Here is a 27,631-nt window from a genome sequence, read left to right as displayed (position 1 = left end):
GGTTGCATGGCGCTCTGTGTCGGAGGAGGGGGCGGTCCCCATCTTTCCCCCTGACCCCATGTCAGCCTGCAGGTACGCTACGAGGTGTCTGTGCTTTGGCTCTGGGTGCACGCATGATTTCAATCCACAGGAATAAAATGAAAACATGATGTCAAATATCCTATCTTTTCCCAGTGCAAATACTGTCCCCCAGTGAAAACCTATAGCCTCACTAGTGCGTATGTCAGCTGAGTAACTGAGAGGGCAAACTCTGCAACAGAGCAAGAGTCCAAGGCCAGCGGCTTGGAAGTCTACCCAGGTCCCACCTACTATGGCAGAACACTAAAGGGGGAAAAACATGCCAGGCACTCATGGGGGCAGGTGCTGCATGTCCAGCACCTCTGCCCATGCCCTCCAGCGACAGTGCCCTCTCCTTCCTGCAGAGCTGGTTCTTGCTTGCCTGCAACTGCTCCAGAGGCATCCCCTTTAAGAGGCGGTGCTTGCAGCCTAGCCCTGAAACATCCAGTTTGTGCAGGGCAGATTAGCTTGCAGACAGAAGCCAGCAGCTAATCAGCAGTGGAGAGACCATGAGTGGAAGAGTTGGGGATCTGAGCCCAAAGCAGGCAGAGGCACTAGACAAGGTGAGATCTGGCATGGAGGGTTGCTGTCTTTCAGCAATGCTGTTGTTTCTGTCATAGCATTTCTCTGAAAAACTGTCCTCACACGGGAAAGAGGGGAGAGGCAGCGTCTTCTCATTTTTCTCCTCAACTGTTCTGTTTGTGAGACGCTGGGATGCTGCAGTGATGGGGACTGCATCCGTTCCTCAGCAGGGGCAGGTATTGGAGGGGAGGGAGGGACAGGAAGAAGAGGTGTCCATGTCACCAAGCTGCCAGGAAAGCTTTTTCCCTGATGTCACCTTCAGGCTGCAAATTTCAGTTTAAAATTTCCCTGCACACAGCTTTTTGTGGCATGGCCCTGTGGGGCTTCTCCCATACCCCAGGAACTTGACAGCAGCGTGAGGTTTTAGTACATGGAGCACCCTGGCAGGTGATTCATAAAGAAACCTCCTGTGAGAATCTGTGGCTGCTGATTAGCAGAGGTGATGCTGGAAAAGCACTAGGCAGCTCATGGGAGTATGATCACGCTGGCTGTCTCAGCACTGCCAAGTCTTTAATGAGCTCCCACTCGCCCGTGCAAGCTAGCTTCTGGGCGAATGTAGATAGCGCATCTCCCACCCCCCTGAGATGTGCAGTGTGGGGGGGAAAGGGAACCCAATCTAATGTGTCATCCAGAAGTGGTGGAGCTGGCACCTCAACTGGGGAATGTGGTTGCCTGGAGACTAGCAGAAGGAACTGGACACAAAGGGGAGCATTCATGGCCCGTGTCTGGTGGACGAATCTCGGGGAGACAGGTGTCTTGCAGGCTGATTAGCTTGGTGATTGTTCCTTAAGCAGCTTCTGAATTTAAAAGGAGAACAGCAAATGGCTGCAGGTCTTTGCTGTACACAGCACCATTACCCTCTTCCCCATGATGCCTCCTGCAAAGAGAGACTGGGGTTGGAGTAGCTTGGGAGCCCCAATAGCCAGACCCACTCCCTGCAGTGTCTGTAGCCATGTCTACATAGTAAAACTAATGTGCCTGTCGCTCAGCCATAGCAGTTCTCCTACTTGAAGCACCCCAAGATGCAGCCACGCTATTCCCAACTTCAGGGGCTTTAATCATGTAGAGCAGGCATAGCTTCAACGCCATAAGCAGCACTGTCTCTTTGAGCGCACCGTGGTAAGTGTATTATGTAAACATGGCCTCTGACTCCAAGGCTGAAGTAGTCTTAGCTCAGTCAAGCTCTCAGCTAAGGTTTCTTTCCTTTGAGAGGGAGGATTGCACTAGAATAGCTTGGAGCATATGCACAACCAATACTCCTACACTACAGCACCTCTTGCTGGAAGAGGCCAGGATGGGAAGCTTCTCCTGACTTCCCCATCCCCTGGTTTTGTGCTAATCCCTGCTATACCAGGCAGCAGGAGGGGATTTGACTTCTTCCTCTTTTGGATGGTTCTTTGTATCCATTTGTCCTCTCTTTTATCAGCGCCCTGCGCTTCTCTCCCTTTAAACCTTAAACATTGCTTGCTTCCTTCCTTTACCCCTTTTCTCCCTCCCTGGCCCAACAAACCTTTTCTTTCCTTCTCTGTCCAGAGTGAGTGTAAGTGCTGTAACAAGTGTGAATCACCTAGTAGCAATCTGGTAGCAGTTTTACTTAAACTTATATCAGTAGAAATGATACCCAGAGTCAAGGTGAAGAACCAGGCCCCACTGCATTTAAAGGGTACATGGGTGTTTAAATAGACTATAAGGAGTACACAGAATATAATGAGTAAAGATAACCTTGTGGGCAGGACAGGACACGTGTGCTTTCCCTTTTTTGTCACAGATTCCTCACAGGTACTCCAATGAATCACTTCACCTCCAGGCTTCTCTCTCCCCATTTATAACATAGGAACAACTATATTTCTCTTTCCAGGGGAACTGCAGGAAGTTCATTAGTGTTTGGAGAGTACTGATGCAACCAGCTGTTAATGGTTCTAGTTTGCATCTCATTAGCTTGTTTTGATGACACCTTACTTGAAAACCCGTTTTGTCAGTTTTAATGTACCTTCAAGTTAAAAGAAAGAGAAGGATGTTGGCTGGCAGGGAAACCTGCCTTCCTGCATTTAAAGTAATGATCATTCAGGTACAAATCCAGGGCCTGCTATCTGCCTATAAAGTAAGCAAAGCCAAGTGATAGTCACTTTTGAGCAAGAATAGATTCAACATCTCCACTAAAGACTTGTTGATTATCAATCATTATCACCTAGAAACAGCATGCAGAGGCAACCAACTGCTTTTCCCCCTGAAATGAGAGGTTATCAAATCTAGGTTCACTGGATTCACAGGACTGTTGCAGCCTATATGAAAAGGATTGTTTCTGATGTTAGATGCCAGGAGCACAAATCTTACCCCATGCAGAACGATTAACTATTCTGCAAAGGAGCAAGGGGCAGTTCATACCTCCTTGGACTCATATCAGTGCTTATACAAGGGGCAGAGGAAATTCAAGCCTAATATTTATTTCTACATGCTGTTCAGTTGGCTTTGACATTATACGGAAGTCCAGTAGAATAGTGTTTCCCAAACTGAGACACCTCCTCCCTCCTGGGAGGGCATGAAAGGTTCCTGGGGAAGTACCTGCGAATCACGGCCATTGGCAGCAACCCCCTACTTTAGCCACTCTAATGCCCCCCTGCTTCAGCCACCACTTATCCTTGCTGGCAATTGCCACTGATAGCTGGAGGGCAGGGAAGCAGAGACAATGGCCGAGAGAATTGGTAGTGAGAGAAGTGGTGATGGCAGCTGAAATAGGGGGCATGAGAATGCCTGATTTTCCTACAGTGGGGCATAAAATCACAAGGTTTGAGAAACAGTAGTAGAACATAGGCCCCACCAGATGGTCTCATACCTGAGGTCCATCTTGTCTAGTGCCTGTCTTTGACAGCAGCTAGGACTGTGTACTTCAGATGAAACTGTAAAAACCCACCAAATATAAGCAAGAAGACCACATTTGCAAAGGTCCAGGTCATGAGCTCTGAGATGTGGGTCCGTTTTGTAGAGATACTGGGCACATGTATCTTCCTATGATTTCAGCTTAAGTGGTGGTCACTCAAAATCTGTCTTTGAATCAAGCACTCCAAAATCAGTTTAAAAAAACTGGTTATTTGGGAATAACAAGTCAAAATGGAGGCTTCCTTATCTTGTCAACCACAAATGTGTGTCTTTATGGTTATGCCCTGATGCATGAGGCTTTATCACTTTTATACACTTTATTCTATGTAGTACAGCTGCAGTATTTCATATCATCCTTGGAGATATATTTTACCTTCTGTAAAACTACCTACCAAACTTTGTACCATACTGTGTGGCAATGAAATAGGGGATCAATTGTACATTTAAAGATTATTTCCTCCTATTAATTCTAAATGTGTTACTTTTTTCCTTCACAAGGGGTCCCCTTGTTCTTATGTTAGAGGAGAACTAAGGAGATATTTTGGATGGATAGTCAGTTTAGAGGCATTTGTATCATAAGCACAGTATAGGCAGTTTTGCACAGCAGGAAGTGCTTTCATATGCTTTGCAGAGGGTTTGGCCTGATGTTTAGTTTCATGTGTGACATGTTTGATACAGAATAACACAGAAGGGAAGGGTGTTTGTTGAGAACAGATTTTTGGAATCTCTCCTGCCCTGCTTCCCACACAGGTTGCTGGACTCTTATCTTTTCTTGGGTTTGTACATTGCTTTGTGGTGTTGTTCTCAATGTGAATAAATTAATCCTGGGTTTAACCACACATAATTTCAGGTCATGTTAATCTAATCAACTTTCATTAAGGAGGGAAGGACCTTGACTGATATGTCACTGGGAGATGTGCACCATCCATTACCTTATCACAGCTGAAGCACCTGGATTTTGGTGTAGGGGGAGAGGGGATAGTCAGGCTTCCTTTAGGCTCAGGGTTCCTGCAATTTGCACAACTGTCACCTGTGAGCAGTTTCTCCCCAGCTCTTCACAGTGGCACAGACTCTTTGTGCTGTGCATACCACTGATCCAAAACCAGCTATCTTTGAGACTGATGCCAGGGGGTGCTCCTGTAGCAGTTTCCAGCCATTAGCTCCTTCCTTTTCATATCCCAAACACAGATCCACTCTGCATTGCTTATTATGAGCCTTGCTGACCCAAGGAGAGAAACACCCCCTCAAGCATGAATCTTCTAAGTGCCTGTGTGCCCTTCTCAGATCCCCTGAAGGCTCCCTTCAGTAACCCGAACCACTCTAATTTAGAGTTTAGACTACCTATGGTTACTCCTAAATGGGTAGTCTTTACCTCAGGCTTACCTTCTAGGACTGGTCCATGTCTCTTCTAGTGCAGCCATGCCAGATGGAAGTGAGCAGCACAAGCTTTCCCTCCCGCAGATGGACACTGGGCCGGGCCTTCTCAGCAAAGCTTCCAGAGCATCCTTCTCCCTGGGTCCCCTTCCAACACTGTCCAAAGGCCAGCCTGGCTAATTGGCCTGGTGTACTGGGGGTCTCTAATGGACTTTGTGGCATCTTTGGCTCCTCTCCCTTCTGGGATTCTAGGAAGGTTGTATGGTGGTTTATTCTGGACTGAGACCTATGGGGGTGACTGCAAGTTTGGTCGGAAAGTGCAGGCAGAGAGGGAGTGTTTCCTTCAGGAACCCTGAACCTGAGAGTTCTCAGACTTTGAGTTGGGCTCATCTCCAGGAGACATCTGCTGCACAGCCAGACCCTCCCACACTCAAGATCCCGCATTTCTCTTTGTCCTGGACTTTGCTATCTGCACTGTCCCAGAGGAGTACAGCTTTCTGTGAGTACATCTGCACCGCAGTCGGGAAATGTGATTACAATGTAGGAAGGGACACCCAGTATAACTTTAATCAAGCTAGTGCCAGTAGCAGTGAAGGATGGACTTCAGCTGTTGAGCATGTACTCAGGATCCTGGCTGGGTTTACGCAGTGCACTCGACTTCTTTGCTTGGGTACGCTGCCATCGTACTCAAGATAACAAGATTAAAGCTAATCCTGCTGTGTCTACACAAGCAGCAGTCACACCTCTAGTTGTAATGTACCCATGTGGCCATGGTGACCAGATGGAGCTGCAGTCCCTCATTCTCTTTCTGTATTCCTGCATGCAGTCCAAGGGAGAGGAGTGTGCCTGCAAATTGACTTTGCACGCTCCTTATTTCAGGGCAGTCACGACCTACCCAGTCTCTAGTGTCGATTAAACCAGCCTCGTGGGGCAATAGTAAAAGGCCAGGAGGAAAAAGATCAACTACATGATCTGACCTCTTGGGTAACACACGCTGCAGAACTCGGTGCTCTGGCCATGGCTTTTACACTGGCTGGGAAGCTCCCTTATGCAAGAGACATCCCCAGGGGCAGGTTAATGACCCCTTTGCTCTGCCAGCTAAAAGATCCCTAGTACAGCAGGGTAACAGTCTCTGAAGGATCCGGGACTTGGACTAGCTCCTGGCTTTGTAGACTGGAGCCAGGCCTTGAACTGTTACCAGAAAATGGCAATCCACTAGCTCAGTGGTTCCCAATCTGTGGTATGCGTACCACCAGTGGTACGCAAACAACCTGTTAGTGGTACGTGTTAACAGATTTATTATAATTACTTTATATGACAGAAATTTGCTGGTGGTATTTAAGGTTGTATCATTTTAAATTGGTGGTGTGCAATCTGTCAGAGTTTGGGAACTGCTGCACTAGATCAATGAAATGCTCAACCCCCCTCCCCCTGCCACACCCCCAGGCATCACAGTCCAGTCTGCAGGACACTGTAATCCCCACAGAGGTTATAGAGCTGAAACATTAACACCCAGGTATGGAGAAGGGAGTGCCCATCCCAGGAGTCAGGGGGCTGGGGAGAGTAGGCACCATAGGCAATTGTGTTAGTTAGGCTGCAGTATGGGGGAGGAAGGAATGGAAGTAATACCAATTTAGGAGTCACAAGATGGAAATGGGCAAAGGACCCTCTCGAAAAGCAATGAGCTCTCATGGCTCCAGAAGACTCTGAAGGGAGATGGTGTGAGAGCGCCCCGGGACATGTTATTCTAGACTGGAGAGAGCATAATGCTGTGTCGAGCTCAGGAACATGGGACTCAGTGGATTGCTTCTACCTCTGCAGTGCCTTTGCTTGTGGCATGATCTCTAGGGAGAGGGAGGTTGCATATTGCCTTGGTGAAAACCTCTGTCGCACGCGCACTCCATTGTTCTGCCTCTGATCCAGGGTGTGATGCGAAAGGGATACTGGAATTGGAAAGGTCCCTTCTTGGCTCCTCTGGTTGACATTCAGGTGCTCACAATGTGGGACTGAGAGCAGTCGCTTCTCTGCTGGCCCCATGAGCACGCCCCAGTGGGGTGCTGGGAGAGGAAATGAGAGAGAAGGGACGGGCATGGGTGAACTGCCCTGCTCAGAATAGTCACTTCCTGACTTCCAGCCTTGTCAGCTGAGGGAACATTAAACAGCTGGGAGAGCGGTCAGGTTTGTGGGAGGTCCTGCTTTGACTGATGTGTATATGTAGGGCCTAGCTATGCCCAGATTTCTTGGAGAAGTGCTGTGTGCACTCCCTGTCCTCATTTATGTCCCACATCAGGCTGAATTGTAGGTCTGGAATCATCACTGGGAATCCTAGGATCCTGAATGAGGGGACATATAATGACAGGGGTTGTGTGAAAATCTCTGAGTCTGAACTGAGACAGGACTGGGACACTGAGGTGCCTGGGAAATGGATTTAGAGGGTATTCTTGGCTAATGCTCGCCACTCTGACACTGTCCTTTCTCCTCTTCTCTCCTCAGTTCCGTGAGAACATCAAGGACGTGCTGCCCTCCCTCCCTTATCAAGATGACTGTTACTTCTTGCGATGGCTTCGAGGTGAGAATGGGGACCGGGGGAGGTGGGAAAGAAAACAGGGCTGGAGGGGGCATGGAGATAGCCTCCCATGCCTTGAGGAACCCAAAAGGATGGAGCGGTGGAGAGATGCCCCTGATGAGTACTCCATGGGGAGTAGAAGGCTCTGGGAAGTTCGGAAAAGTCCCTCAAAGCAATAGCTGGCATTGGATGGTATTTGCCTTAGAGCTAAGAGACAGTGAGGCAGCACCAGACCCAAACTAGCTTGTCCAGAGGGGGAAGGCGGGTTGGATTTATGTGAGTTGCTTTCCCAGCTTTAAATTGGAGAACAAAGAGCAATGAAAATCCCACAGGTGGGAGGACAGAACAGGTAGTGCAGCTGGATTAGAGGCTGCCGACAGGTGGAGGGTTTCTGGTGTCCACTTGCAAAGGGAAGTGGTTCAGGTGTGGGAACTGGATTGGGAGGCATGAGGGAAGAAACCACCCCTTTGTTGGGGCAGGTCAGGCTGAGAACATCTGTGGTGTTGGGTTACGCAGACTCCTTCAGGATGAATGCCATGGAGGTTTCTGTGGCTGTATGGATTGGCCATGGAGCTATGGCCTGGGAGTGCCCTGCTGCAGGGAGCTTGGAGCTGATCAAGCTAAATTCTTGGCGACACGAGAGGGCTGGATGCCTTGTTTTTCCAGAGCCAGCCTGCTTTATTTATCTACTCATGAGGCTGTCTGGCTTTCTGAGCATCTGTACATGAAGCTTTATGACCTTGCTCCTGTTCTTATATGGAGCTTCAGTCCCAAGAAAGGGAAGCCCCAGTTCTGATCCTGTCTGTGGGGCACCAAGAGGACACCCCAGAGCTAGAGCTGACCAGGAAAAAAACTACCAGAATCTGGATGGCAGTTATGGTGTCTTTGCCTCCTAGGAACAAAGAGCAGCAGTGACAGGGTTGATGTGGGGCCAATACCTGTGGGAGAAGAGCAGGGGGATTGGGCCTGGGCTGTGATCCCACATGTCTCTGCAAAGAATGCTGTGCTGGCTCAAAGGGCTTTTGCATCTGAAACACCTTTCCCCGCCTCACCCCACCCCAGCATCTGATAGTATCTTCTCCTCAAAGCAGCACTGCAGGGAGGCTGCAAGGGATTGTAATGATGGGACTACATCAGAGCAACAAAGGGCCTTATCTCTGCTCCAGGGGATACAGTGGACTGTGAGCTCCTTTATCAGAAGAACTCCCTCACTTGCACTTTCTCCCTCCTATCTGGTTTGGAAAGTCCAAAATTCACAGCAGTGTCTGGGTGTGACCCAGGAACATTTCCAACCACACTTCTGCTAAGTGGATTCAGAGTGACTGGGACCAGAAACACCAGTTCAGACACCCACACCTTACACAAGTCTCAGAACTAGGATCCATGTATCCAGTATACCTAGTGTCTGTGCTGGAGTTACCTGACGCAAGGGCTGATTTTTCGATGGCAGTGAGAGCTAGCAGGTGCCTGTTTCCCACTGACTTGCCTGCCTACCCTTCCTGCCTTTGCTTTCCTTCCTGTCGTCTTTATGTTTCCAGGCTTTCACTCCAACAGGCCACTGAGGTAGTCCAAAGCCTGCACTGAGTGCTTGAAGCTAGGAACCTACATACATGGAAAAATCACTCAATGGTGTCATTGAAAAGGGGGCAGAGCACTTCCAGGTTGAGCAATTAAAGTCTTTGGCCCAATCCTAAAATCCCACTGGGGATCCATTTGGATACAAGTATTTCCTACCAGTGAGCATCTATTAGAGTGGATCCAGTCTGCCGAGGACGTGAGCCAAGGAGTTCATGTTGTAGCAGGTCATAGTCTTACATCAGGGGGTCCCGTTGTCCATCCCTGGCATAGCGACTGGGGTGGCAGATGTCACATTCATAGTCCTTCCGTGTAGCTCAAACCATGTCATTGTGGCTTTAAGAGCACTAGAAAATGCTGCACTGCTAGTCCTAGGCCCCTACACCTTTGTTGCTGATTCTAAGAGTTTTTAAAAAAATTACACATTTTCTTAAAAACCAGGAGATTTTTAAATATATTTCAGGTCAGTTTTATTTGTCTTTTGTGTCATGTTTTAATATTTCAAGCCAACTTCCTTTCTATTAATGAAAGCAGATTTCCATCTATTCACATGACTCCAGCAGCTAGGACTTGAACATAAACCCCCAATTATCATATGGTTCCTGGTAAAAGTCACAGGAGTTGGCAGTTGGCAGCACTGCTCTGGGGAACAACTCTGTGGATTTGAGTAGGTTGTCTCCATGTTTGTCTTAGGTCAGATTCCTCCACTTGATCTTGCCCAGAAGACTCTCCTTGTCAGGCTCTAAAAAGAAGATAAGAGCTCAGATTGGAGAAGGGGCGAGTAAAAGCGCACTTGATGATAAAGCTGCCAGGGCCCTCTGATAGCCCCAGAATTCTTGGACCTTGAGCTACTGAAGGAGAAAGGGATGTCTTGTAGGGCCACTGAGCTAAGTTGAGATGAATGCACTCAAAGGCCACAGACCCTTCCTTCCCTCCAATATGACTGTGGTTTGACTCAGGTCTTCTTCCCAATGAACCCATCATGGTGCTAGTTGGAGATGGTTTCCTTGAAACGAAATTCTCAAATTCATAGAGAAATCATCCTTTACGTCCAGTTACCTGTTAGCGGATAATTCTGTGAAACCCTATATCACCCTTATTCTTCAAAACTCACAACTAAATATTAACTAATTTGGCCTCACACATGCTCCTAATGTGGGAATCAGGACCCTCCTTGGTTCTGTTCCTGACTCAGGCCTGTCTGACCTCGCTTCTCTGTGCCTCAGTTTCACTTCTGTAGAATGGGGACTGCTAATACCTTGCACCCAGCAGAGGTACTCTGCACTTAACTAGCAAATATTTTTGGAATGTTTTGAGGGTGTGACGTGTTACATTTACGCATTTCACCTCAGCTATTGTGATTAAGATCCAAACGGAGATCCAGCCCATTCTCAGATTAAATCCCATGCAGATTCAGGGAGTTGGGGTAGCATTATGTAACATTTCTACTATGGTAACATCTGGAGGATGCCAGTCATGTCAGCTTCTATTGTGCAGGGTACCGACAAACAGAATAAATGACTGCCTCTGCCCCTAGATGCTTGCATCTGGAGAGAGCTTATTCCTAGGCATGGGTGGGTCTCTGGGTCCCCAGCCTCAAGAGTGAAATGAGTTTTTCTAGAACTCAGCAAGAGCCATATAAGCCACTGTTACTACAGCTGCAAAAAATTATTGCAAATCAACCAAGTGGGCAATCGAGACATGACTAGGAGCAGGGGAGAGGGCTGGATTGAACCGACCACTTTAGAACATTTTTCTCATTTTTTTTCTTTTGTAATTTGAAAGCCAAGGCCTATGAGGTCCTAGCAAGCAGTTTCTTAATCAGTCACTTAAGCACAAAGGGAAATGGCATTGTATTTGCCATAGCATGCATCCTCCATGTGATGAAATCTTACTGCAGCAGCTTAGAAATGGCCCTGCCTTTTCCTTGTACACATCAGACCTGACTTCCACAGCAGAGGAAAGCTCTGTGCATCTTTTCTCTCTGGTTGGCCCTTCCTCTAGTAGGGGAAGGAGCCCAAGTCTGGTCTGTCCTCCATATCAGCAATGCAACTGTCCACTCCATGGTACAAGGACAGTCTCACTGGAGACCTTCAGGCTGCATTCTTACAAATGTTGCTGATTTTACTGCACCTGTAGAATGGGAACAACAAGGGGGTTTCAATTTCAGGTGCATTCTTATCATCATTACTTTTCTATCACATTCATACCTAATATTCATATAGCATTTTTCATTAAATCAGTACATTATCCTTATTTTATACATGAGGAAACTAAGGTGCAGAGAAGAGTGGTGACTGGCCCAAGCTTACTCAAAAGGCCAGTGTTTGAACCCCAGTTTGGTGTGCTATCCACCAGGCCACATTCCTGCATTGTTATCAGGTCTGACACCTGGATATGACCTTTGTGCAATGAGCCAGGTGCTCTCAGCTCAGCTCCCAATGTGTGGGTATTCACATAAAATAAACTATTAGCCCCCTTGGTGCCATTTGGTCCCATTAGTGGTGGCCTGAGCTGAGAAGCCTTGGATCAAATCGACTCCTAGTGATTGATCCCACTGGTTTGGAGGCAAGGAGCCCTGGCAAAGCAGAGTAGGATAGCTTTGCCCTGCTGATGCCATGTATACCTGCCTCCAGTGCTATTGAACCAGCACTAATTCTATGGAGCACAACTTTTAGAAGGGCATTGCAGGAATAAGTTTTGTGCTGAGCATAATCTCCATGTTCTGTTGCAGCCCGCTGTTTTGACCTGCAGAAATCTGAGGGCATGCTCCGCAAGGTGAGAAATTCCTTTACAGTCCCTGCTGCTTTCCACCTCCCCCCTGCTTCTCACAGTCCACATGTTTCCCAGCATATGCCTTGCTGACCCACATTCCCGAACAGGATCAGAGCATGCTCTATTCCTGCAGTCATCCATAAATCTGTCCAGTGCCCCTATAATACCTGGCCAGGTGCTGGAACTTGCAGTCTGTCTCATGTAGGAAGACTTTAAGGTATCTGTATCATTGAACACTACTTATCTTTTATTTTATACCAACCTAGGTTCCCTCCCTGCCACCACTGCTTCATTTCCAGCAGCCCAACCTCCTATTCCAGCACTCCTCTTCTCATTGGTCTTGTTCATCATCTTGCTGTTTCACACCGAAATCCTCTCCCACTTCTGCTGATGCTCTCAGTCCTGCCTTGCAACCCCTTGTTGTCCTAGTCTGAGACCCTCTTAAGCAGAGGCTGTGAACTGTACATTGATCCTTATATATTTCACTCCTGTGTAGCTATCTGGCCCATACCTGGCTCCCCCTATATTGTACTGTACTCTCAGCTTTCGCTGAAAGTAAAAAAAATGGAGGTCCAGGCTTCTGTATTTCCTGACCCTGTTCTACCTGTGAGTGACCCAACCTGTTTCCCAAATTGTCAGCATCCCCCTTTGGTTTATTTTAACAGCACATTGAGGTGAGAAAGGTCATGGATGCTGACAACATTGAAAACTGGAAGGCCCCAGAGGTGAGTCTGCATTTCCTCTCTGCCTTTTGCCTCAGGGTCTCATCCCCTAGATCAGTGGATCTCAACCTTTTTTGCACTGGGACCCATTTGTGAACATCAATGGCCAGTCCTTACCCAGTGCCCCTCACTCCCAACCTGCCGCCCCCTGCTACCAGCCCCCCAGTGTGTGGGCAGAACGTGGGTGTGTGGAGCAAGGGGGGCCCCAAGCAGCCCATTGCAAGCTGGAACTCTGTCAGCCTGCAAGGGAAAAGTCACCGTTTCCCATGTTTTTCTCCTTCAAAGTAGAATCCATTTTTACAGTTTGTTTGTGACCCTTTCATATATTGTCACAACCCACTGTTGGATCACAGCCCACAGGTTGAGAAACACTGCCCTACATCACAGCCTGGGTTTCTGGGCCTGTTCTGGGTACAGCCCTAAAGCTATATCTGCACTTCTCCACTCTGGCAGCAGGAAGTTCAGGCAGTGACCAGCAGCAACTACTGCCATGTTGCAAAAGTACCTGCACATCTGTGTGCTGTGCTTGGAGATGCACCATTGCCAGAGCGCTGGGGAAGGCACCAGCTGCTGAAAGGACCACGGCAACCCACTGAAGGCATGGGATTGTCTTTGCGACCCCTCACCTGGCTGCTGGGCAAAGGCAGGTGTAGTCATTGTGCTGGCCAAAGGGCAGTCACTGAGGAGCTCTGAGTTGCACACGCTGAAGTTTTGTTGGCAAAACTTTGCTGTGTACACTAGGCCTGGACATGCCTCTGCGTAATTGAGGGGAGGGTCTCAGGGTATGTATCTGCTTTGAACAGGTGATTGAGAAGTACTTGTCTGGAGGCCAGTGTGGGTATGACCGGGATGGCTGCCCTGTTTGGTACGAGGTCATTGGGCCCCTGGATCCCAAAGGCTTGTTCTTCTCAGCTTCCAAGCAAGATTTGATCAAATACAAGTTTCGCGACTGCCAAAGGCTGCTGCAGGAGTGTGACAAGCAGAGCCAAAAGGTAAGAACCCTGCTGGCTTGTGAGTCATTATCATCTAGCTTCGAGGTCCTATTCCAGGGCAGCAACCGGGATTTTAGCTTGAATTCCAGTTCTAGAAAACTCCTAGCTAGGGGCTCTAGAGAAACCTGCCTCCCAACTTGGTTAGGTTGTGAGGACTTAGTCTAGGCTGATTTACAAGGATCCTTTTGCCCACCAACCACCGTGGAGAAAGAAGACAATAGCTGTTTAACAGCACACAGAAACCTGACATTATGCAGTGACCTGACAGAACCGCTCAAAGCAGGTTGTCAGGGTTGAAACTCTCGGTGGGAACCGGGGAGGCAGAAAGCACAGTATTGGCTAATTTGGAACATGACCAGGACTTTGAGCTCTGCCACCCCAGTCTTGCATAGACAACCGAGTGATCTCTAAAGGCCAACTGAAAGACGCAGGTCCTCTTGCTGTGTCCAATGTGGTCATGCTGGAGTGTGGAGCGTAGTTTCCTGTACTGAGTCACACATGCCACTTTCTGAGAATCAGGGCCCAGGTAAGTAAGTTGGAAGTGAAATGGAGAAAACAACACATCTCACAGCAAAAAGAGAGAGTTGTGTGTGTCCCTGTGATTGAGCCCTGCAGGTGACCAGGTCTGGGAAGAGTCACAAGGTGGCAGGAATGATGCCTGTTTGAATCTTCTCCGTGCTCCATTCTCTTCTAGCTGGGGAAGAAGGTTGAGATGGTCATGATGATCTTTGACTGTGAGGGGCTGAGCCTGAAGCATCTGTGGAAGCCAGCCATTGAAGCCTATGGAGAGGTGAGGACAGGGGGACACAAGCTCTGTTTACATGTTGCATGTTCACATCCTGCTTTGGTGATTTGGTGTGTGGATTAATTCACAGCATATGCTTTCAGACCAGCTCCTCTTCTAGCAATTTAAATGACAGGAAAGAGTGGCAAAAAATATCCTCCCTGCTTGTTTGTTAGTGAGAATATGTGACTGGGGATTCATTTCTCAGGAAGGAATCCAAAATGACTCTCGAAGATGATTTTGCTGTTGAGCAGGCCCTTTTATTGAGGATGTTACAGAATCATTTCTTACATTGCTGCTTTCACAGATATTGCACTAGGTGTTTGCAATGAAGGCATTTCTGGTTTTGAGTACTGGGTTAAAGAAACTGTTTGACTGTTTCCTGGAACTACTGGATTAAATAGTTTCAGAAGAAATTCCTGGAAAAATCAGTAGTTTGTCTTGTATATTAACTGTCCCATCTGAATTTTTAAGTTTAAGTGTCTGAGAGGCCAAGACATGGTTTCTTTGGTTGCATCTCTGAAATCCATGAAGTTTTAGGCAGTTTTGCCATATTACCAGATCTTACAATGTCATGGTATGTCGGCCATATTTGGTACTTTTTCAAGTCCCATCTCCTGGAGTCATGGGCATTATAAGAACCAGGCCTTTTATTTACAAAAAATTAAGGAAGTTCTGACCCTTATCATAAGGAAGACAAGTTCAAAATCACAAACTTTAAAGGCTTAAAATATCCAGAAAAAAATAAAAAAAACCCTCACTTGTATTATTATTGTTAAAAAATATCATGATTTTGATGTCCCTCTCATGGTAGTGGCTGACGTAAATTATAAACTGTTGAACTTTCTGACCAGGTCATACCAGTAGATCCAATACAAGAGGTTTTGAACAAGTATGTCCTTGTGTACTGACTAATCTCAAGCTTTCCAAAGACATAAGCTTTCCCCTCCCCCCCTCTCAAAATCATATAATTACTTTAGAAATCATGAGATCTAGTTTTCCTCCAAGGCTGTGTTATTAAGCATGAAAAGCTTTAATCCCATGGAGTTATTCTTTTGGAGGAAGAATTACCCTCTGTAAAAAGGACTAGTTCTTAGTGTCTAGGCATCCCATAAGACCATCTTCAGTTCCCATGTCCATTTTGTCAGTTGTGTTTATGTTTTAATGCCCTCTTAAATATCTAGGATCTGGGGCTCTTTGACACTCTGTCCCCAGCATGAGTCCCCATTCCTGAGAAACTGGGATTTGGATTGTTTGTTATAGACCTCTACTTGCATTCATTGCTGGGTTTGGGTCTTTGATTCTGTTGTTCTGTGTTCCTGACACAAGGTAGGACACTTGGAGTTCAGATTTGGTAGTGGAAGAGATGGAGCACTGCTGTTTAAAGCAAACAAACCAGCTGTCTCGTGTTGCAGAAGCCTTGGACCAAGTCAGAGGGGAAGCAGGGGGAGGGAAAGGGCTGACTGAAATCACTGAAGTCCTCTTGCAGCTCTCTCACTTTGAGTTGGGGGTGGGCTGGTGGAGCACCCTGGATTCATCTTCCTCTCTGTTCTGCACAGCCCCATATGGACTGATCAGACATATGGTACTGGGGTTTATGGGGGCTGTGGAGGGATCTTTTTCCACCTTGCCCCAACTGACTAAAACTTCTGTTGATTTTCAGTTCCTTGGCATGTTTGAGGAGAACTACCCTGAGACCCTGAAGCGCCTGTTCATCATTAAAGGTGGGTGTAACCCCATGCAGGACGTGCCTTGGGGACTGTGCCTTTCTGTGTGCGGGCATATGTGCATTTGCAGTCTCGTGTGGAACATAGACATGCACTTGAGGGGCACACAGACTCATCTGTGAGTCTGCCTCAGATGACAAAAATAAGGAAAAGTCATTCTGGGCATTGATTTGTGCAGACCCACTGGAAGATGCTGCATTTTTGCCACCACAGGCACAGATTTATTGGTCTGGCACCCAGGTGGTGAAGCACAGTTGATTATCTCCCAGCTGGAGATGCCATGGTTTAATCCAGGAGATGCACCACACTACTGACCATGAACTTTGTAGTTCTACCTGGCCACCTTCTCTCCGTTCTGTGGTGCAGCACTGGTGGTCCAGGCTAGAGATTGGGACAAGGATAAGTAAGGTTCCCAATAGGGGATGGCGCAGGAGGTAGTGGGCCAAATGTGGCATGGAGGATTTCTGGCCCATGTCACTACTTTCTCTTTGTGCCTCTTTTGTAGCTCCCAAGCTCTTTCCTGTGGCCTACAACCTTATCAAGCACTTCCTAAGTGAAGACACCCGCAAGAAGATTGTGGTCCTGGGAGGTGAGTTTATCTTCTCCCTCCACTCTGTCCCTGCCCCCCACAGTGATCAGCAGGTAGAACCTACCCCTTTCCCAGAGCCTTCCTCTAAGGGGAGGTAATGTCCAGTCACCTAATCTCTGTCTGGCAGTGTGATGTCATAAAATGATTCCTATTGGCTAGTTGCAGCTCTAGCATCACTAGCTGCAATCTGGACTCTTCACACACACAACTGGAGATGGTCTGTACCCCAAAGAGCTTACAGTTTATATGAGAAAGACAGATGAAAGGAAGGACTATTCTCTCCATTGTATGGGCAGGGGACTGAGGCCCGGAGTGATGATGCAAATTATCCAAGGTCAGAGGTAGGCTCAAGTGCAGATCCTTGAGTCCTAGTCCAATGCCTAAGCAATAGGCCCATGATTCCTTCCCCTTCTGGTCTGGAAGCAGACTGTGGTCTGTCTTACTGTGTAGTAAGACATGATGTGATGTTGATTTTTGATGCATGTGAGAAGGGGCATATTGAGTCTTTACATTGGCAGGCTGGGGATAGGGAAGATCCTGGGCAGAAATGGTACAGTGGAGCTGAGAGCAAGAGACTGGGACTGTACTGACAGTGTTGTCTTCCCTATGTCACTAAAGTTCACTAGTAAAAGAGAGCAGCCCTGTGTCCCTCACTGTTCTCATTCCAGAAACCTGTGCCCTGGGGAAGGGGCTGTGTCCCATCAGCTCGCTCCCTGGTGGGAGCTGGATTTCAATCCCAGCCAGCATGCCAAACTGTGATGTCAGGTGGACACTGAAGCCAAGCACTCGAACTAGTGGTTCTTAACCTTCTTAGACTCAAGGCACATCTTGGAAAATGCCTCTTCTTAGTTTTCACTCATTTTTTGACTACAGAAAAATAATAGAGTATTTTTTCTGTTGCAAAGAACTCAGAAAGACCACAGCAGAGCAGAAAGTTTTTAAACACTATGGATTCCCTGTGAATCATGTCTGTTCAGTTAACAGTTGTAACATTGTATTGTACCCTGAGGCACCTTGAAAGAATCTCAGAGCACCCCAGCATGCTGTGGCACCTTGGTTGGCAATCGCTGGCTCAGACCCAGAATAGCTATGGAGGCACAAAGTGCTTCTGCTGCCTGCAGCTATCATGGCCTTTAATTTTGTTTGTTCTGTGCAGCGGTTTTGCTGTCAATAGCACCCACTTGTCCCTGGAGAGTAACCACCAGGGCATTGGCCTTTGCCTGGAATGTACATTGCACTGGGAACAATGTGGGGCTTAGATAGCATCAGCCAGGGACTTGCCTCTTCAATCTCAGCCTCTTGAGCTCTGGTGCTGGGCTTCTGCCAGCATTTACTCAGCTGCCAAAGGTTCGGACTTGTTCTTTTCATTCTGTTTGTTCCATTTCCCTCTGCTACTTCAATCCCATTGCAAGGTCCCACAAAAAAGGGAGTATTATTTTCCTGCAGATTTCCTTGCCTTGTCTCAGCAACTTGTATTAGTAGCAAAAGCATGTCTTAGGTACAAACCTGTCTTCACTAGGTCAACTGTTTTGTCCAGGAGTATTGTCATGCCCAACAGCTAGGGCTTGAATGCAGGGTGGGAGGATATAGTGCACTGTGAGGAAGTGACCACTATTTTCACCCACTTCCCCCAGCTCTCATCCTGAGGGTGCGGACAGATGTAACATCTGAAGTACTTCAAATGCCTCTGAAGTGCTTCAAAGGGGGAGCTGGACAGACACTCAAGCCCTTTGAAGTGCTCCAAAAATGGGGAAGTGCTCCAAAAGTGGCCTTGAAGGAAACAAGTACTACTTATAAATGCATCAAAATGAAACTCTTCCTGTTACTTTTGCATGCTGTTCAGAGCAAAACAGGACACTCCTGGGTCCTCCAGCATCCCACAGTGCTCTGCTCCCCCAATCTCCCAAGGGGGCAAGAGAAAGATCAGGACACAGTGTCAGTGAGTGCTCTCCAGTATGCTCTACTGCTGCTCTTCTGGAGCACCCCTGCTGTAGGTGGGTCCCTAACCCACCTACAGAAACCAAGAGGCAAGATATAGAGACTGAAACCTGAAGAGCAGGAATCCTGGTTCTGGTGGGGGGACATGGGGCCTCTGGTCTGGTTCTTGCTGGAAGTAGTCCAGAAAAACAGAGGCAGAGTGGACAGTAGAGTGCTCACAGTCATCAACTTCACTGTCTTCCCTTCCCTTCCCAGAGCAAGAGGGGGAGAGCAGAGCCCCAAGGAGACCAAGGCCCCAGAGCTACATTGACAGTTCATTATTCCCATAGTCCCTTGGAGGGTGGGATTGGAGCTTCCACAGCCCACTGCCATGCCCCTGGCTGGAGCGCATGCAGCTCTGGTGACTTTGAAGCACTCCAGTGGGAGTGCAGGGGTGGGCAGGAGTTAAAGGGGAGCCACAGGACTTCTGTGGCTTCCTGGCTGAGCATCTGTCCATGGCTGAAATGCTCCATTTTTGGAGGGCTTCAAATGTTAATCTGTCCCTACCTTAGAAGTGCTCTGGGAAACCTATCTCACTTCACACTTCTGATCCCAGCACAGCAGTGTCCTTGTATCCCAATACTCCAGCTCTTCAATCACAGAGCACCCTTCCTAGATGACTAGATGATCTCTGAAGGTCCCTTCCAGCCCTACTTTTCTGTGGTTCTGTGATGCTGTGATTCCTACTCCTGTAAGTTGGCTGCTTCTCTCTCTCCTGTTAGCAAACTGGAAGGAAGTCTTGCAAAAGTACATCGACCATGAGGAGATCCCTGTGGAGTTTGGAGGAACTCGTACAGACCCAGATGGAAACCCCAAATGTGAGAGCAAGGTATGGTGATGTTACCAAAAACCCAGTACCATTTGATCTTTTAAGAGACAAGAGTACAGCTTGTCTATGATCAGGACTCCTTTGCAAGTTTAGACACAGAATTCAGGGACAATTTGCAATTCCCTTAATGAGTACTCTTTTTGTAAACCAAATCAAGATACAATCACATTTCCCAATGATCCTCCATTCCCTCTTAGCAGGCCATGTATTACTACCACCTAAGCCAGAAAATGAGGGAAAAGACAGATCTGTAACCCAACCTTTTATTGATTATATCCCAAAGCATAAGAATAAGCACTTGTCTCTATGTAGCTGCTTGTAACAGCACAATACAGATTCTCACCTATACCACTTGGGGGAGATGCAGGACAGAGGAGGATGGTGGCATGCAGGCTGGCAGCATTGTCTTGAATTTGCTGAGATCTTCTCCAGATTTCTCCTGTTTACACCCAACTTTTATATGTGGTTTATTTAAATAAATATTCTGATTGGTGTTACTCAGATTTCTTTGTTTCACTGAGACTTCAGGAACTGGATTGAACCAGTTTTCCCATGGATTTGGAAGATGCCAATTAGCTGGGGTCTGTGTCCTTGTGAATAGTATATTTCTGAGAGAGAGGACTTCTTATCTCTTTCCCTCACCATCTAGCAATGCAGCTTGCCATATTCAGGGGTGTACTTGGTAGCCGTGTTGGTCTGAGACAAAAAGACATACAAAAAACTAGAACTCTTGGTTCCAAAATAATACCTTTTATTAAACCAACTTGCCATATTCTGTTTCTTTTAGTTTGCTGACTAGGCCCATTGTAATATCTGCAAAGGTTCACTGTGGAACAGGATTTGTGGCCTGCTTTAGCCACACTTCTGTAACTTAGCAGAAGTCCTTTGAAAGTGGCCAAGGTTCACAACAGGTTAACAAAGACATAGTACTATTGCAATAGGATTCCAGCTGACTATGTACAACTCAATTAGTATCAAACAGCAAAACATCAGTTGTTACTTTTAGCTGCTGTTACACACTTTTTTCAAAAAGCAGTTTTTCATTCCTGACCTAGTCTAATATTAGTGGCTTGATAAACAAATTCTTACTCTACTTTCCGAGGCTACTGCTTATGAGTTAAATGCAAGCTTATAAATTGTTGATTGTATACCAGCTTAAGCATATATCATTCATGACTCAGGCTTTTGCTAGGTTCATAGTCTGCACCTGTCAATGTGCTCTGTCAGTCACTGACCACGTCCACAGTCTGCAGTGACACTGTCCTGAATGCTGTGCCCCTCACTTGTGCATTGGAGTGGCAGACAGCTGGTTTCTAGCTGGAAGTGCAACTCCCTGACCAGACAGTTACAGAAAGGCTCCGATACTGGCAAGATCAAAGATACTGTCTAGCAATCAGCAACCAGGGGATCTAACGGGCAGAGGCAAAGGTATCTAATGGCAGCAGAGGGAAAGGAGGAGGGCAGCAAGTGGGCTAAGATCTTGTGATCAAAGCCCGTGTCTTGCCTTGTTCCAGATCAACTATGGCGGTGATATCCCCAAGAAGTATTATGTGCGGAACCAGGTGACGCAGAAGTATGAGCACTCGGTGGTGGTGAACAGGGGCTCCTCCCACCAGGTGGAGTACGAGATCCTCTTCCCAGGCTGTGTCCTCAGGTAGGGAGAGCTGGCTTGGAGCAGCCAGACCTCATGGAACTGAGCTACCAGCAATGCTGGGGCTCAGAAAAGAAATGTGTGGGACTTTCTCCAGGGGAGCTGTTAAGAGTGACAGAGTGAGGGCAAATGAGAGTGTAGGAGAGGTAGAAGTGGGTTGAGGCCTGAGCCTGACCAAACACATGTGCATGTACAAGGTCCAGGATTAACCAGGTGCAGATCAGACCAACTGCTTAGGAGTGATGTTGAGGTCAGGATGAGCCCCGCTGATTGCGGGGGGATGTTGTGGGGGAGTGATTATGGGTGGGTTAGACCCCTGTGCAAGTGGGTTGGGGATACCCAGGTCTGGATCAGCTCAGCTGGTTGCAGGGTGATATTGAGATGCAGGGACAGGGACCCTAGGGGCACTACAGAAGCCCTGTGCAGCTGAAGCCCATGTGCCTCCCTGCAGGTGGCAGTTCATGTCAGATGGGTCCGACGTGGGCTTTGGGGTCTATCTGAAGACTAAAATTGGAGAACGGCAGCGTGCTGGTGACATGACAGAAGTGCACCCCACCCAGCGTTACAATTCACACATGGTGCCTGAGGATGGCTCCCTCACCTGCTCCACACCTGGTGTCTGTAAGTGGCTCTCTTACCCTGGCTGTGGGAGCTGTCCCACTTCTCAGCAGCAGCAGCATCCTTCCTGAATCTGCCCAAACAAGGTGTCTGGGGCTCAGAGTGCCTTGCCTCTCCCCTCCCAGGGCACACAATGGAAAGAAACAGAGAAAAAAATGTGTTACTTTTACATCAGGGCACTGAGCTTCCCTCCTATGGTGAGTGTCCTGGATAGCTGGAAATATCACCCTGCATGCTGGGTTCTGCCCTGTACGTACCCAGGCCCCATTCTGAGCCTGGCTGAACAGGTGCTGTGCTCACAAGATGGTGTTAGCACCACTTGACACAGGCTCAGGAAGGAAAGGCTGGCTTTGCAAGGATGAAGCTGGATGTCTAAATCTGACTAACCCTAAAGACCAGATCCAATTGTGTACGACAGGGATTCTCAACCAGGGGTATGAGGGAAGGTCCTAGGGGGTACGTGGCAGTGGCACAGAGAAGTGGGGGCACTTCTGGTTTTGCCACCAGCGCTTCTGGTTTTGCTGCTGGTGTTTCAGGTTTCGCTGCTGTGCATGGAGGACACACCCCAATCCCTCCCCCCTCTTCGCTGATCAGCCTCCGGGAAACTTCCTGCCCCACCACTGCTCATTGACCGGCTGGGAGACTCCCTGCTTCTCAACCTGCTGCCAGGGGTAAACCAACCAAAAAAGGTTGAAAACCCCTGGTGTACAAGATAGCAAACACTGCACTCCCGAACCTGCCAGATCTTTGTATCTGCCATGTAACAAACCTAGCCAGTCAAACCCAAAACCCCATCCTTGTATCTTGCAGCTCTGCAGGATTTCTAGAAGCAACTTGGTGGAACCCATTCTCCAATGCAGGGCAATTTCAGACTTCTGAAACATTTATGTACTCTCTGTAAATGGCTAGGTGCAAAACAGGACTATGGAACTATTTAATTACAATTTGTAGCTTATTCAGGCCACTTCAGTCTGCTTAGTCCTTCTCCCTGAGCTTCATCCCACCCCCCCCCCCAGCCATCAGAGGCCAAAATAATCATACACAAAATGGATTTGGTTCCATGGAGCCAGGATCAGCCGGGCACTGACATGAATAGACGCAGCCTGGCGTCTCCCCACGTGGGGGCAGTGCTGGGCAGACTCAAAGCAGCTCCCTTGGAACGCAGGATTTCGCCTTCACCCTGCACGGTTACTAACTCCCCTGTCTTCCTCTCTGCAGATGTGCTGCGGTTTGACAACACCTACAGCTACCTCCACGCCAAGAAGGTCAGCTACACAGTAGAAGTCCTGCTGCCAGACAAGAAATCAGAAGAACAGATCGAGCAGCTGGGAGAGAAGATAAATGAGGTGGCCCTGAACAATGCCTAGTTATGACTGCCCATAAAGACCCACTTCCCTCTCTCTGATTCCCAACCCTGTTCCCAGTCCTCTCCCTATAAGAAAACCATTGCTTTCCCCAGACCCACCCGGCCAGTTTCTATTAAGAACTGGGATGGGAGCCATTCTCTAGAGAACTTTTGCCAGGGGCCATTAGAACATGCAGCAGCTTCTCTGGAGTGCTCCTTTGCCCTGCGTGAGCTGGGTAGGTCTTGGTTTGGTTAGGTACAAGGGGTTGTTTGCAGAGAATGGGGAATGGGCTTTGCAGTGATGCAGGCTCCCCATCTCTGCCTTGGAGCTACATAGAATGAACCTACTGGAGCCTCTACCAGTGTGAGGGCAGCCTCTTCATGGCCATTATTTCTGATCTTGCTCTCTGTCCCCAGACTAGTGCCAGGTCAGGTTGCCAATCCACTGAGTAACTGTCAGGTTACCCAGTCCCTTAGAGGAAGCCTGATCTTTAAGCATCTAGGCTAGGTAGGGGTGCTGAAGTCATGGGAGGCATTCAGGAAGGAAGCCATTTGTTTTAAATTTAGGTTCCACCCCCCGGTAGGAGGATCCTACTTTATGCACTTGGCTGAGCTGAAAATAGGGGCATGAGCAGGCAGGAGTGTGTCAGAGGCATCTCTCCTCCAGTAGAATGAAGTGTAAGAGGTGAGAGATGACTGCAGCAGCAAGTCTCTGTGGGTACCTCTGTGCTGCGGTCTGGAAGGGTGAGTGCAGCATGTACTGACATACCCAATCTGGCTTTAGTCTAGGAAGCTCAGATACTGGTAGCAGTGAAGCTCCAGTGCCCTGTAGGCTGTACAAGCCCAAGTGAGACTCAGGTAGCTGGCTAACACTAAAGTCTGCGGCATCGTGTCATCACTAATGTTAGTACCTGAGATAACTAGAGTAAAGCCAGCCGAGGTGGGCTGCACTCACACCTCTGTGCATGGTGAAAACACCCCCGGGGTGGCAGTTCTGCTGGTCCATGCCAACACAGATGTCTGCTAGAGGGCAGAAGGCCTCTCCTCTCACCTCACTCCAGCTTGTCTGAGTAATTCACTGCCATGCTCATTAACATTTGTATTTAACATTCCCTAAGAACATGAGAGCATCCCAGAAGCCAGCACTACATACCCTCTCTCTTTATGGCCCAGTTGGTCCCAAGATAAGATTTGTGAGGGGCTGGATAAAGTCTAGTCAGCTGGAAGGGAGTTGGGCAGCCTAAAAAGAGGGGTGGTCAAGAAAAGCACAACAGAGTAGGAGTGCAGGAGCACAGAGCCCAAACATAGAGGGAGACAGTTTGTGGAATAATGGCTTATTTGGCCTGTGTCCCCCTTTGTGTCACAGCAGCTACACATGAGAATTTACTTTACACCCCCTGTTCCATACACTTACGATTGCCGGCCATAAGCACACAGGCCCCTGAGCTTCTAGGGGGCCTGGACACTTGGAGGATAACTTGATCTCCTGCCATGTACCTCCATCCCCAGTAAGAAGCCTACCTTCTGCTTGGGACCCTACAAATTATAAGTCAGAATTCTTTTTCCCACATGACACCCCAACTCTACTGGCTCCCCGAGGAAAAGACAGGGGCTCCCTTTGCTAGAGCAGTTATGTGCAATACGACTCTATGCTGGTTGGGAACACAGCCCACCTGGCTGACTTGCACACCCCCCTCACCTGCCTGACTGGAGCTCCAGCTGTAGGAGAGAAGAACCTGGAGACCAGGTAGAGACAAACCTATGCAGGGGCATTAAGAGTCAACTGGGAAGCAGATGGTACGCCGTCTTAGCCGTGCAACTGGAACAGATGGAAATGTCCAAGGCAAGAGCCTGCTGCTCACCACTACCAGCAAGCCAACTGTAGCAGGGAACCAAGATGGGTCATCTGCCAAAAGCAGCTGGGTGACTTGCATGCAGTTTGCACAGTATGTTCTGGGATCCCCATGAGACACAGGAAAATGGCCAGTTCAAACCAAATGCAGAACAGATCACGGAGAGACGTAAGGAAGGGATTATTGCCTTGCCCGGTTCTGGCTTTTCTAGGATGCCTCTAGATGATCCAAGCAGTGTGAAGTGGGAAAGCACTGACTGTAATGGGGGAGCAGGTAGATTTCATGAAGGACAAATTCAGCTCATGCTGAGAACAAGTCCTGAAGCAGCAGCGCTTTTGCAGATCCCTGGAAATGATGCGGCGCTTCTTGTTCTTTGGTTCTGACATCACAGATAATCAGAGGAAAATAGTGATCACATGTACTGGCCCACACTGTAGGGCTACACGGCCTAGACTGTATCACCTGGTCTGTGCCTGGCCTTGACCATCCTTGGGGGCTATATGAAGGATACAACCTGATGGATCAGTCTGTCCGCGCGAGCGGGAAGTGTGTCTGCTACTCATGGGTAGGGAGTCAACGGATGAGACCTGCACCCACCTTGTCACTATGGGGTGCTGCCCCCCCATCCCCTGCTTCTCTGTGTGGGGGCAGCAGCTTCGTGGCTGGACCAGGCTGCCCATGCTGGGACCAGGGCCCACAGGGGTGGCTACCACTGCTGAGGCTTTGGCGCAGGTGCAGGGGTCCACGCAGCAGCCGGAACATGAGCGGGCACTGCACAACGGTCCCCCCATGTGGAGGTGCCTGGCATGTCCCCCCCTTCCCCCCACCTGCCGTAACAGGGCTGGGACAAGCCACAGACACCTTTACTCGGGGCAGAAGCAGCATGGTGCGGGGCCGGGCAGCACTGCAGGCTGGGCCCCTCGAGCTGGGGTGGGCCCGGGGGAGCGGAGAGTTGTGGTTCTGCCTCACTGCCCTGGAGCCACTACCTGGCGCCCCAGCAGGAAGCAGCATGGCGTTGTGCAGCCGTGCGTGTGCCCAGCAGCGCAGTCCACCCTGCCCTGCTCTGCCAGGACATAGGGGAGCAGAGGCCTCTGGTGGGAAACAAGGGAGTGGAGCGAGCACCAGAGGGCCCATGGGCTGCTCAGGCCAATCTCAGAGCAGAGATCCTGGCCTTCTGGGATGGTGGCGAGTGGCAGGGGTTGGCGTGGTGTAGAGCGTGGTGCTCAGCTTCTGCCCCACAGAGCTGTAAGGCCAGTACTGCATGGCCTCCGGCCCACAGAGCTGTGAGGCCTGGCCTGTGGCTCCCAGGGCTGCCCAGTCAGTGCTGCCGCCATGCCCTGCTGCCCAGTGCCCAGCCCTGGGGGCACAGGTATAGGCGCTGAGCAGTGCAGGTACAGGCACCAGGCAGTGCAGCCCCACGAGCCAAGGCTGCTGGTGCCCGGGCTGAGCTGCAGACCTGGCAGGACCTGGGCTGTAGCTCAAGCCCACAGGTGGGTTGGCCGGTGGCCTCAGCATTGCCAGGTCTTAAATATGAAATTATTATGAATTTTATTTATATTGCTGGCTGTGATTGCCAGTGAGTGAGAACTGGGTCATCAGAGTTTAAGCATTTCTTTATTTCAAGGCAAGTGGTTATAAGAAAGGGCCAACAGCAAACCCGAAAGTTGGCTAAGACTCTCTGAGAGTGACTCAGGTTTTGCATAGGCTGCATCAATTAGCTGCTTCAAAAATTCTGGTACATTTTGAACGCTTGTACTATTATTGATTGTACATCGTACAACAGTTGAAATTGTCATACAACTATGACAATTAATGTACACCTGGCAACACTGGGCAGGCCAGGCCTGTGCTAGTCGCCCAGCCCACAGGACAGGAGGCAGCACCACTCCTCTGCAGGAGTCCAGGGAGGTTGCCAGGGGCTACAGTGTCTCCAGGACAAGGGTCATGATTGTTGCAGAGGTTGGCAACTTTATAGCAAGTCAGCTACACCACCCACAGCTTAGTCTGAAAGCTGGCTGTGCCCTTACTGCCCCACGCTGCTGCAGTGCGGCCCACATCCCCTGGCTTCATTAGTCAGGCAGCAAAATCAGAAATCAGGAAATGCCAGAATTGTAGTTGCCTATAAATCTTTGTTCAGCTCACCTGTGCCTGTATGTGACAGTCTTTAACCACATGCTCATGGGCTAGAAAATGTATTGTCTCCCAAGGTCACTTTCAAAAATAGCTGGATGGTTTGGGCTGCAACTGGGGAAAAAAAAAGGCCTCGCCAGAAATTTGGCATTGGAAATTTCAGCCCAAACAGTTCTAAGTGCTGAAAATAAGGCCATCTAGCGGGAAGTAGCAGGTGGCATTGACTCCAGGAGGTGCCAGTGCTGTGTGTGGGGTTGGTTGCCTTTACAAAACAGCAGGTAGATTACGGATCTGCTCTGCTGTTGCAACAGCACTGCCTAATGGGAGACCCGAGGTCACAGGGACAGCAACTGGGAAGAAGAAAACCTGTAACCTCTCAATAAAGCCATTTCTGGAACCATTTCTTCAGGTGTTGTCGTGTAACTCCTGCAGCCTGCTGCCTTGGGACTTGGCCAAAAGGACGTGTGGCCAGCGACCTGTTGCGGGCATGAGCCCAGCACGATGCCGGCTGGCATCTCTCCTGGAGGGCGGACTGGAGGCGCCTGTGTGGTTCCCCGGGCTGCGATGGGCCCGTGCCGCTGGAGCCGCTGGTGAAGGCAGGATTGGCG

General features: G+C 48.9%; 1 protein-coding gene across 1 annotated transcript; it reads left to right on the top strand.

The window, feature by feature from the left end:
* The first annotated feature begins 474 nt into the window (after positions 1-474).
* Positions 475-27,514, top strand: SEC14L2 (SEC14 like lipid binding 2). The gene is made up of 12 exons (XM_090062932.1): positions 475-620; positions 7,384-7,459; positions 11,766-11,809; positions 12,472-12,531; positions 13,332-13,520; positions 14,215-14,310; positions 15,968-16,028; positions 16,537-16,620; positions 19,320-19,426; positions 20,941-21,080; positions 21,529-21,698; positions 22,914-27,514. The coding sequence occupies exons 1-12, from the start codon at positions 567-569 to the stop codon at positions 23,060-23,062; spliced, it is 1,230 nt and encodes a 409-aa protein (XP_089919058.1). The 5' UTR covers positions 475-566; the 3' UTR covers positions 23,063-27,514.
* Positions 27,515-27,631: the final 117 nt, after the last annotated feature.

This window comes from Crocodylus siamensis, chromosome 9 (assembly GCF_052110815.1).
Source record: "Crocodylus siamensis isolate JL-2025a chromosome 9, ASM5211081v1, whole genome shotgun sequence".
Classification (NCBI taxonomy): Eukaryota; Metazoa; Chordata; order Crocodylia; family Crocodylidae; genus Crocodylus; species Crocodylus siamensis.
This window is presented reverse-complemented; position numbering and strand designations above follow the sequence as displayed.

Coding starts and splice junctions, on each gene's coding strand:
- SEC14L2 (XM_090062932.1), top strand. CDS start 567: ATGAGTGGAAGAGTTGGGGATCTGAGCCCAAAGCAGGCAGAGGCACTA. Junction 14,311..15,967: donor CCATTGAAGCCTATGGAGAG/GTGAGGACAGGG, acceptor GTTGATTTTCAG/TTCCTTGGCATGTTTGAGGA. Junction 21,699..22,913: donor CTGCTCCACACCTGGTGTCT/GTAAGTGGCTCT, acceptor TCCTCTCTGCAG/ATGTGCTGCGGTTTGACAAC.